At 28.8% G+C, this 12,195-nt stretch overlaps 1 protein-coding gene across 1 annotated transcript; it reads left to right on the top strand.

The window, feature by feature from the left end:
• On the top strand, window positions 1-5,398 carry TBL33 (TRICHOME BIREFRINGENCE-LIKE 33). Its single transcript, XM_022291057.2, has 6 exons — window positions 1-245; window positions 505-724; window positions 3,481-3,652; window positions 3,771-3,970; window positions 4,584-4,742; window positions 4,830-5,398. Exons 1-6 carry the CDS (start codon window positions 62-64, stop codon window positions 5,170-5,172), a joined length of 1,278 nt encoding a protein of 425 aa, XP_022146749.1. The 5' UTR covers window positions 1-61; the 3' UTR covers window positions 5,173-5,398.
• Window positions 5,399-12,195: the final 6,797 nt, after the last annotated feature.

Here is a 12,195-nt window from a genome sequence, read left to right as displayed (position 1 = left end):
TTGGGAAAGTCTTGTTTTTGTGTTTGTGATTAAAACTTGTCAAAATTATTGGCTTCTCAAAATGAAGCCTCCTTCTCCCAATTCCTCCTCTTCTCTCCTCAGAAAGCCTCGCTTCTCCCCTTACCTCTTCACTCTCTTGGCCTTCATCTTCTTCGTTGCCGTCCTCTACGGCGAGGACCTAGTCTGCATCTTCAGCCAGCAGCTCCAACTCGACCTCGCCTCCGCCCGCTCCCTGCCCGCCACCGGTGAGTTTCGCTTCCACCTGTTCTTATCAAGAATATGAATAAATTATTAAATATATCATAACTTTTGTACCTTCGCTATAAAAATTTAATGAGAATTTTTTGGATTCAGTGATCGATTTTATCTGGTAATGGATAGTGTAAATTATGAGTTTAAGTTTTGGATTTATGAGTGATTTAATTGTTTTTGTTTTGAGAGTAATTTGGAGAGAAAAGGGATTGAATTTTTTATTTTTATTATTTTTTGGGTGGCGGTGGTTAGAGAAGAAGTGGGAGCAGTTGCCATTCGCCGTCGGGAAATTGGCGGAGGAAGGGTGTGACGTGTACAGTGGGCGGTGGGTCCGGGACGAGGTGACTAGGCCGCTATATGATGAGTCGGATTGTCCGTACATTCAGCCCCAGCTGACGTGTCAAGAACACGGCCGCCCTGACCGGAGTTATCAGTACTGGCGGTGGCAGCCTCACGGCTGCGATCTTCCAAGGTCAGTTTTGCCCCTCTCTGTTTTTATTATTATTTTTCTTTTTTGCCAACCTTCCATTTTCCACTAAAATAATTCTACAATTTTAACTTATTGAAGTTGTCAAAATGTGAGATTCTTTTTATATCAGTGCATACGTGTTATTAAGGAAAAAAAAGGGTTTAAATCTTCAATTTTAAAGAATATGTGCATATGCGACTATGTTTTGATGGACTTAAATAGGAGTTTAAAATAAACGATATTTAGGTATTGATCAGTTAACACTCATCTCTTACTATTATCATTAATTTTTTATAAGTAAGAGAGAGAAATGTAGAAATAGAGATATATTTTTTTTATTTGAAGATGCATTGAGCTATGTTCAAGTTGGCTTAAATTCTTAATTTCTTAATCGGCAAAGTATTATTTGTTTATTTCATCGGGGTTTCAAAGATTTTGAATATTTTGGTTTAGTTTTGAATTTTGTACGAGAAGTTATTTTAGTCTTTGATATCTCGATCATTTTAGAAAATTATGTACGAGAAACTTTGGTTTGGGCATATGTTTTTGTTCATTTTGTTCAAATAATACATGTCTATATAGAAGTATTTGAAGCCATAAATAGCATGTTAAGTATTGGTTTTTCAAATGAATTTGGATTCTTATTAAATTATTAACGAAAAATTGACAATAAAAACTAATATAGTAGTTTTAAATAAAGTTAAGGAGATTATGACAAATATTTGAAATTTGATGAACCGAAACAAAATATCTAAAATTTTAGAGATGAAACCATATAATCTACACAAATTCAAATACGAACTTGAAATTTAAACGATAAAAGAAAAAAAATTCTGAGGAGTTTCATTTATTTATCTATTTATTTATTTTATTTTATTTTAGTCTTAATGTGCTTCAAATTTTTATTCACTTTTCACCTTGAGTCCTTCATTTTTATTAAAAGTTTGTGTATCATTCTCATAGAGTTTTAACTATGATGGGAGGATTAAAATTGTGGTTTTCAAAAATTGAGAGAATGAAACCAAATTTTTTTTTTTTTAAATTAGGGACTAAAAGTAAAATTATAAAAGTTAAAGGACCAAGTAATAGAGGTTATGACCAAAGTAAAATTATACTATTAGTTTCATTTGTCCAATACATAAAATTCAATGAAATAATTTCTTATTAAAGAGAAGCATTCAGTTTTTTTTTTTTAATTATTTCAGTATTTTCAAAAACTTGAGCATGCAATCATTAAATGCTAGAATAATTTAGCAAATGAGATAAAACGACAACGTATTCCAATAAATATATTATTGTAATAACTTTGGAATCAAAATCGGCCGGCCCATGATCACGAGTGTGACGTGGGAGAACCAAGTTGGACAAAATTTGTGGATTTAAATGATTTCTAAAATTATCCTAAAAAAATGTAAAATTATAATTATATTAAAAATTAAAATTTTAATTAAGAAAGAATATCTAAAAAGAAAGCAAGTTGACGTAAGTGGTTGGTTTTGCCACGTCAGGCAAATTAATGCTCTCTCTCTATTTGCTAAAATTTCTAAGGAAAATAATTGGTTCTACCATTTCCATTAAACCCTTTGAAATTAGAGGGGAGAAATGCAAAAATAAAAATTTAAAAAAATAATAAATTGTCAAATTTTCAATACTGTGAAGACAATATTTAGTTCTTACCGATAAGAAATCAAATATTTTCTAATTTCTATATTCACTATGTTTTTATCCAATAAATTGAAAGATTCAAGTGGTGATTAAAAGAAATATTAAAAATTTTTTAAAATTGATAATTAGGTGTATAATATGAATTGAAACTAAAGAATTTTATTTTCACTCTTTATGTAATATCAATATTTCTATCGACATTTTAAACTGAAAACTCTCAATATTTTTCCTAGAATCAAACATTTAACTTCGTAATGATGTACAAACTTTATGGAACTTCAATACGTAAACGTATAACCTAGTTCAATATATATCAATAATTTTTTTTGGAAGTCCTAAGTTCTAATCAAACATTTTTTAGTACAATAAATGTGACAAGGAGATTTGAATTTTTTTAAAAAAGTAGATGTCATTTTTCATTGAACTATACTATTAACGTTGGTTCTATCTAAATGTTTTAGATAAATTATATATATTTTTTAATGTGACATTTTTTTAAATATAGTATAAATTAACTTTTTTGGTATTTTATATTATATTTGAGTTATCCTTAGCTTTGAAACCATTTAACATTTTAGAAAGTAAAATTCATTTCGTAGTAATTCTTTTCCCAAAAAGTTAGCGAAGTTTATAAAATATACACTAAATTAAGGAAAAAAAAAAGATTTGCAAACGTAAATTCCTTATAAAAAATTTTCTTCAAATACTTACCGTCATATTTATAATGGCTGCATTATAATTATATATATATAGATATATGGATTAATCAAAATATATGGATATTGACGACAATGTAAATTTTATGGAATCCTGACTTTTTATGGGAGAGAGGTGCTAATTATAGCTGAACTAATTCATGTTGGTGTTAGGTGGAAGATTGAACATTGAACTTTTAGATAATAATAAAGGTCGTTATGTTCTAATTCAATCTTTAATACTTATTAATTAATGATTTTTCTTTAAATATTTCATTGATATTTATATTATACATCAAAAATCTCAATTGTATCTCGATGTTGAACCTTTCAACATATATATATTGATGAATACATTTGACATGTCGATTGATATTTTAAATCGTTTGACAAAAACAGTTTTAATGCGAGCATGATCTTGGAAGCCCTGAGGGGGAAGAGGATGATGTTCGTGGGAGATTCTCTAAATCGCGGCCAATATGTTTCGATGGTCTGTCTTCTCCACTCTCTAATTCCCGACCACTCCAAATCCATGGAAACTTTTGATTCTCTTACCGTCTTCACGGCTAAGGTACGTATGATTATGAGATATCGTTGTTCCCTTCCTCTAATGTTAAAAGGATCACTATTAAACATACCTATCACATCCAAAATTGAAAGTTTAAAAACGTATTATATACACTTGTTAGGAGTACAACGCGACGATAGAGTTCTATTGGGCGCCGTTTCTTTTGGAATCGAACTCGGATAATGCAGTGATCCATCGGATTTCGGATCGGATTGTGAGGAGAGGTTCTATTAATAAGCATGGAAAGTACTGGAAGGGCGTTGATATTATGGTTTTTAATACGTATCTTTGGTGGATGACGGGCTTGAACATGAAAATCCTGTAAGATTTTTCTCCTCTATATATAGATCGTTGACATATATAACTAAAGGATAAATGACATCTACTTTTTCTATTGAGGTCAGGGATTTAAATTTTCCATATTCTATATTTGTTACATATAAACACACGACACCAATTGATGTATATTGGGTTATCTGATCGTGAACTTTATAAAATTTTCATCCATTTATTTCTTTGTTTTGCATCTATTTTTTAAAATTAAAAATAATAATTTTTGTTTGAAATTTGGGTAAGGGTACAAATGTATTTTTAAGAAATATATGATAACATATCAAAGAATTTGTGATGGAAAACAAGCATCATTTTCAAAAATAGAAAACTAAAAGTGAAATAGTTATCAAACAGAGTCTTTTAACTTTCAAATTTATTCTATTTTATGGTCTCGAAATTTTCAATGAGGTTTGTTTTAGCTAAACTTCGAAAAAAATGTCCTATTTTATTTTTTTTTAATTTTTAACCATGAAGTGGCTTTGAGCATACCGTATGTGTACAAATACATCGACATGAATACATAAAAGTTCAGGGACCAAAATGAAACCTAAAACCAGTATAATATCAAATGAATAACAATGAAGTTGGATTACTTTGACAGGCAAGGGTCTTTCGAGGACGAAGTCGAAGACATAGTGGAGCTATCAACCGAGGATGCTTATCGAATGGCAATGAGGAGCATGTTGAGATGGGTGAGGAAGAACATGGATCCTAAAAAGACGAGAGTTTTCTTCACCAGCATGTCTCCTTCTCATGGAAAGTCGGTTTTCTCTCCCTCCAACTAAATCGTTACACACTAAAGTTCATGTTTTACATTTTTTTAAATGACTCTCATTTGGGTCCACAGAAGTATTGATTGGGGTGGTGAGGAGGGTGGCAATTGCTACAACAAAACGACTCTAATTGAGGATCCAAACTACTGGGGCTCCGATTCGAGAAAGAGCATCATGCAAGTGATCGGAGAAGTCTTCGGGAAATCAAAGTTTCCGATCACATTTCTAAACATCACACAACTATCGAGCTATCGTAGAGATGCCCACACGTCGATTTACAAGAAGCAATGGTCGCCATTGACGCCCGAGCAGCTCGCCAACCCCGTGAGCTACGCGGACTGCGTCCATTGGTGCCTTCCTGGTCTCCAAGATACTTGGAATGAGCTTCTTTTTACCAAACTTTTCTATCCTTATTAATTGTTATCCTCTTTGTTGTTTCATTGAGATTTTCTCCAAACGGGGTAATAGAGAAGATGGAGAGAAAATCTGTGTGAAATTCAAAGGGTTGAGCTGAGTTTTTTGGGAGGAAGATTTAATTTGTATAAAACATTAATTGTTTGATATGTTTGTTATTTCTTGGAAATGTAAAATTATGATCAATTAATTAGTTGAAGAAAATTATATTTTGGTTTACAAAATTTAATTGTGTGTAAATATGTATGATGAGGTAATTGTGGTAAAATTGAGAGTGATTTTAATAGGTTCAAAAGTACTTTTGCTAGAGTGAAAATCACTTATTTCAGGGTGAAAGTACTTTCTCTACTTAAAATAAGTCTCACGATTTGAAAGTAATTTAAAAGTTTTTTTTTTTTTTTAAAAAATCAAAATACTTCAGACAACTTTTCCCACTATATAACAAAATTACTTTTAAATATTTTACTTCATGTACATTATTATTACTAATAGCATTACTAAGAATAACTAAATTTATAGCCTAGTGTCTATTAATATATTCATAAATTCCCAAAGGGTAAAATCATCTTTATTGATGGTTATTACCTTGCTAAATTAATCATAAGCTCTAAGAAACTATTAAATATAGGCTCTTTCAATTTTATAAATGAATTAAAATATATGATATTTCAAATTTTTTTTACTAAAATGATTCTTGATGTCACATCAGAAATTTTGTTTATAAATTTTAATATGGTGTGATAGTAAGAAATTGATTGAGAAAAATTGTAAAACTTTCAAAAGATTAAAGATAAAATTAGAGAATAATTCAAATATTAATCTAAGTAGGTAAATGTTAAAAAGACTTCTGTATCCCTAAAAAGACTATACACACACATATATTTTTTTTTGCAAAGAAAAAAAAAAGACTATTTTGAAGTAAAAGAAGAGTATTATTCATGGAACAACTCCCTAGGAGAACTTCCCCAATATAGGAAAGGGAGTAGACCTTTCTGTACCTTTTTGACCATAACATTTTTTAAAACATAAAGTTGATTATTCTCTCTCTCTCTTTTTTTTTTAATTTTAATTTTTGTAAGCATAATATCTCTATTTACTTTAGCTTATTTTGGTCGATCTATTTTGATACGTTGATTTTAGTATATGTAGTTTCAACTTTGATTTATTTTTGTCATTTGTACTTTCACAAACGTTTATTTTGGTTCTTATACTTTTAAAAGTGACCAATTTGATTTTTTTTAAAAAAAATTTCACAATGAAAACTTTTTGATACAAATTTATGATTACATTTCAAAAAATTTAGTGAGTGAAATGTGAGGATAAAATTATGATCGAAATAAATGAGAATAAAAAAGAAAATCAATTGACTAAAAGGATCATTTTTTAAAGTACAATGATCAAATTAAACGTTTCGAAAATTCATAGACAAAAGTTAAAATACAAAGGCAAAAATGTATGTTTGGAAGATACATACACTAAAATGAAACAAAGTCAAAAGTACAAGGATAAAAAAAAATTGTTGACGGTGAATTTTGGAGACGTTCACGTGTTTCTCGGACGAATAATGTCACCAAGGAACAAATGGGCTTGCAACTAGAAAACTCGTCGCCGGTGCGGTGTCCCGCCTAATAGACTCCGACGCTCATATTAGAAGTCAGAATAGGGAAATAGGAAAAGACATCTTTAGTGTTAGTGTCAAGTTTTTCACTTATCTGGTGAAGTGAGGGTCATTCCTTCTTATAGGCTCGGATGGCCGACCAGGAAGAACGATAGTTGGGGATGACAGGGTCGTGCCAAGCGATACGGTGCCTGATGGGAGTGTACGCCCCCAATAATGGGTGGGTGGCACCTCCACCTGTAGGCCTGGAGCCTGTTGTCTGTCGTTGGTGGGTTGCGGGGCTCGGTGTGCTCCCCGTACCCGAGGAGTGGAGGCACACCCCCTGTCATCATAGTGTACGATGTGTAACCGTCTGTGGTCTCGAGCCTCGCAATTCTATCCTGCTCGATTTTACCCTCAACAAAATATTTAAACCTAAAATATAAATATAAATATTTATCGTTTAAAAAAAATATAATAAATAAATAAAGATTGTTTTGGTTCTAGTTTATTTCGATCCTTATCACTAATTTTCTTCGTTGCATTAAAAAACATGACATCTTTATTGTTTTGTCTTCTAGGCCACATGTATTAAGTGCATTAGCAATTATAAAAAAATTAGTTAAAGATTATTTTTTTCCCTTTGAATATAACACGTAGAAGAAGGAGATCGAATGTGATTGTAGATATAGACGAGTTAAAGGTGAGCGCTCACCGTGGTAGCAGTTAAGATTTATAGTAAAACTTTACTATAAATTTTTTGTATTAGCTAATACAAAAAATTGTTAATAAAGATTAAAAAAGTTGAATAAAAAGAGAATATATTTGAAAATATAAGAACAAAAATAAAATAAGTTAAAAATTTTAGAAATCTAAATTTGATTAGCTTAATATATCATTGGTCGCTAAAATTTACACTATATCCTTTAATTTGTGGTTTTTAATGCTATGAAAATTTCAAATTTACCCTTATTAAAATGTGACAATAAAATCTTATTCAATCTACTCAAATTGAATGAAATAATAATATGATATTTTAATAGATTAATTTTTGTGAGCTAGCATTTTTTTAATATTAAATATCTAACTCACCCCACCTAAATCTGAAAAAGAGATCTAGATAGTTGAATATATTGAAGAATATTTTTTTAATCTTCATAATATTAAAGATAAATTTAAAAACAAATATATATTTCGTGGACCAAATTATATAGGTAGCCAATTGGATATAAAAAAAATGAAGATATATTACTTTGGTAAGAAAAGACCTTAAATGACACACCTAAGACAACTATTATTGATCATTTATTATTTTTGTTTTTGAAGAGTTCATTTCTTGTTTTTTAAAAAGAAATATTATATATATATAAAATAAAAATTTCATGATCATATTAGTGATTTAAAAAAAAAAGTGCTTTTAGAAGAATCACTTAATTAGTGTTTCTTTCAAAATTAGTGTCTATAGAAACTAAAGTAGTTTCTCTAAAGACACATTTTTTAAAAAGTCATTCTAAATTCAAGAGGAAATTTGGGTTGTTCTATTTATTTTTCGCCTCTACTTAAATAAATTAGGGTGAATTGTTTTTTTATTCACATTATCTATGACAACATATTTAACATTTTTTTTTAAATAAATGACTTACAAACGTTTGTTTGTTGAATGTATTTTAATATTTTTATAAGTATTCAAAAGAAATTATTTTAACCAATTGGAGATGGAGATTAATATTTTTTAATACTACGTGGAGATGGAGATTTGAAATCACAATATTTTGGTCGGAAATATATATTTTAACTAGTTTAGCTATATTTCGGATGACGTATTATTAATAATTTTAACCAATCAAACTATATATTTAGATTGGTATACATTATATCATCAAATATTATTTCTGTTTTTTACTCTCTAAAAAAAATTGCACACATTTTTTTTAAGGAAATTTGTATTAAAATATTATCCTACCAAAAAGTTTTCTACCTAAAAAGTTTTTTTTTTTTTTTACTTTTAAGAAACACGACGTTTTGTAAATATAGTAATTTTAACTTAAATTTCTAATTCAACCCTAATCTTGAAACGAAATCAACAAATGGTTATAACTAAATTGAAACAAAGCATAAACCATAGAGATTAAAATTGTAATTGCCCCTTAAAATTTATAGGTTGAAGTTGACTTACCCAATCAAATAGGAAGGTAAAAGATATGTAGAAATTATTTCCCAATATTTATTTCAGCTTTTAATTATTAGAAAATGAGAAATTTTTAATTTTAGTTTTTAACCTATTGGTTGGAGTTATACGCCAATTACCAGTGAGTATGCTCATTTCATCTGCAATTTAATGAAATTGATATGCTAATATATGTTTTATTAATCCTAAAAAGTTTTTTCAATTTTGTCTCTTTTATCTAAAAAGTTTTAGAATGTACTTTGTCATCGTATTTTTCCTTCTTTACTATCGAATCAATCGTCTATTCGATCCACATGATAATCTCTGTGTCGATGGATGGTTGACCTCTTATCACCATCGTCAAATTCATCTTCACTTTTGTTTAGATTTTCAGATCGTACTTTATTGATAGCGTTTTGTCCTGCCCTCCTATTGAGGTGACATAGACTCATGAACGATGAAATAAAAACTGCATTATTATTTTAAAAAAACATTGTTAAAAGTAATATTTAAAAAAAAATAGCTCTAATTTTAATAATATTAAGAAAAATTCCCGTTAAATTTAGGGTAAAAATTGATTTTTTTTTTCTAAAACAAAATTTATAAATTGATTTTTAAAAAATGACGTCAGCACATTAACCACCATTTTAGACCTCCATTCCTCAAAATTCACTCTCTCTTTCTCTCTAACTTTATCACTTTGTAAGCCTTCAAACTGAATCTCTCTCCTCTCTCCAACACCCACAGTTCTGCAGAAACCAGTGGCCGCCGCCGCCGCCGCCGCAACATGTTCCTCAATCATTTTCAGTGGCCAACACAACAGTGAAAACTGAACAGCCTACTCCATCTTATCCATATTCTGCAGAAACCTGCAGCCGCTTTTTCCGGCCGCCGCCATATCAACAGAAACCATTCGTTGTTTGCTCTCATCTTCTTCTGCCCTGCCATAGAGATTTCTGAGAAACGTCCCTTTCCCTTCTGTTTTGTTTTTCAAAACAAAAATCTGCAAAAACAAAAAAAAAAAAAAACACAAAAATTGTTTCTTTTTCCCTTTTTCTTTATTACTGTTTCATTTTAGGTATGATTTGCAGGGTTGAAATTTGAATGTTTCTTCTTCTGTTGGTGTGTGTGATAAGTTTTTTTTTTATTTTTATTTTTAAGTTATAAAAGCCAGAATTTTACAATGGTAAATTATTAATCCTATATAATTGGTGAACCAGCCCTATCTTAAAAAAAAAAAACTTTGTGATTTATTCATTTAATATGTATATTTACAACTAATTTTTCTTAATATACTGTGTTCATGTATTTTATAATTGTCGCGTACATCTATCTATTAAGGATATTAAATTTCCACGGACACATAATTATATTTTTTATGTCTAGATTCGACATTGACACACGGAATTAAATTTACATTCGATGGTATCGCAAAAAAAATCTAATGAAATATTATAAACATAATATTAGTATTAATATTTTTTAAACTCATTTAGAAATTGGTGACATACTTGTTCCTAATTTAAATATTTGTAAGGATATATTTTTTATAAGCTTTGCATAAATATTTTTTGGCATCAATATTTTATATTGATATTTTCATAAATGTAATATTTTTATTAAACGGAGATTTCCATATTTAAAATCTTGCATCTATTTTCATCTTGTATCTTCCGAATTATTTGATCAATACAACTTACTCATATTTATAAAATGTTATGTGTTTGAAGAATTTTTGGTTAGTGTTATGGTTTTATCTATAATATAAGAGCAATTAGGGCACACCCTTTGCACTTATAGTTTTTATTTTTAACATCTCTTTAATTAATAATAATCAAATTCATGAATCTATATTGTAGTTTTTTATTTTTTTAAGAGAATCTATATTATAGTTGACATGTATATAATTTTGGTAAGTTTTTGCAAACATGGCAGCTTAGCACAATAATAATTGGTATCTATCTCCGACTAAGAGGTGATTAGTTGATCTCTAGAGATAATTAAGATATTCCTATTTGAGTGAGGAAAAATATCAAATAACGAGAGATAGAGTTTATTTTATGGACTGAAAGTAGGATATAGTAGATAATAAATTTTTTATAGCAGAAGAAATAATATTCTTCAATAATTCAAGACAGTTGTTAGGTGTCACCAATTAAAGAGTTTAATTACTCAAATTAGAGATGAAGGGTTTAATTCTCTCCATTCCACAGCTAGAATTATAAGGTAGTAAACTTATTACTAAAATAACTTATAAATTCAAAAACACCAATTTTACTCGGGATCAAGATCATATATTTTTTAAAAACTTTATCTTACTTTACACCGACCTTTTTTTATTGACTAACGAGAAAGTATTTTGATGAACAAGTTTAGAGATCAATATAGAATGTATTTGAAAATTAGACTACAACAGACAGAATTATTGAAAACCTATGACTAAAAAGAATTGGCTACGAAGATTTATGAACAAAAATAGAATTTAAATTAAAATAAACCAAAAATAAAATGACTAGTTGTTCATTAACCTAAAATTATTTTTGAATTAGAATTAAATTAAAATTTGGAGTGGATTAAAAAACCAGTAAATTTTTAAAGCATGTCAGGCTGGCTGGCTCCACTAGATCATGAGGTTATAGCAAGTTGGTACTATAAAATAATAATATGTTGATTTAATGTGCAAAAAGAAAATTTTAATAAATTAAAACAAAACTTATAAAACCAAATATAACTGGTTCCAACTTAAATAAATTCATTTTAGGCCCGCTTGTTTTTTTCCTTTTTTTTTTCCATTTTCTGGTTAATCATATTTATATACTAACAACTTCCTATGTGAAAATTTTCAAAAAGAAAATTTCCTCTAAATTAGTAAAAATTCAAACTTCTTAATCGTAATGTTGTAAAAAAAGCCCTTAATTTAATTTAAAACCCGTCACATAGGCAAGGCAATATTCAAAGTTATTTCTTTTAATTTAATACTTTAGGACCAACATGAACATATATGGCTAGTTGGTTAAAGTAAATACATCCACTAAAATGTCGGAAACTCAAATCCCTATTCTCATATATGTCATTGAACTCAATTTTTTTTTAATATTTTATACGCATGCATTAATTTCCTCGAGAAATAAACAAAAAAATCTAATAATTTCATATCCACAAGTTATGATGTTTTGTCAGACTAGTCCATCAATTAGAGAAAACTCTCTCCATATATATCAAGTAATTTGTCATAAAACAATAGAAAAATAACGTTTCATGA

This window comes from Momordica charantia, assembly GCF_013281855.1.
Source record: "Momordica charantia cultivar OHB3-1 chromosome 9 unlocalized genomic scaffold, Mcharantia_2.0 BLBB01000009.1, whole genome shotgun sequence".
NCBI classification, from domain to species: Eukaryota; Viridiplantae; Streptophyta; class Magnoliopsida; order Cucurbitales; family Cucurbitaceae; genus Momordica; species Momordica charantia.
This window is presented reverse-complemented; position numbering and strand designations above follow the sequence as displayed.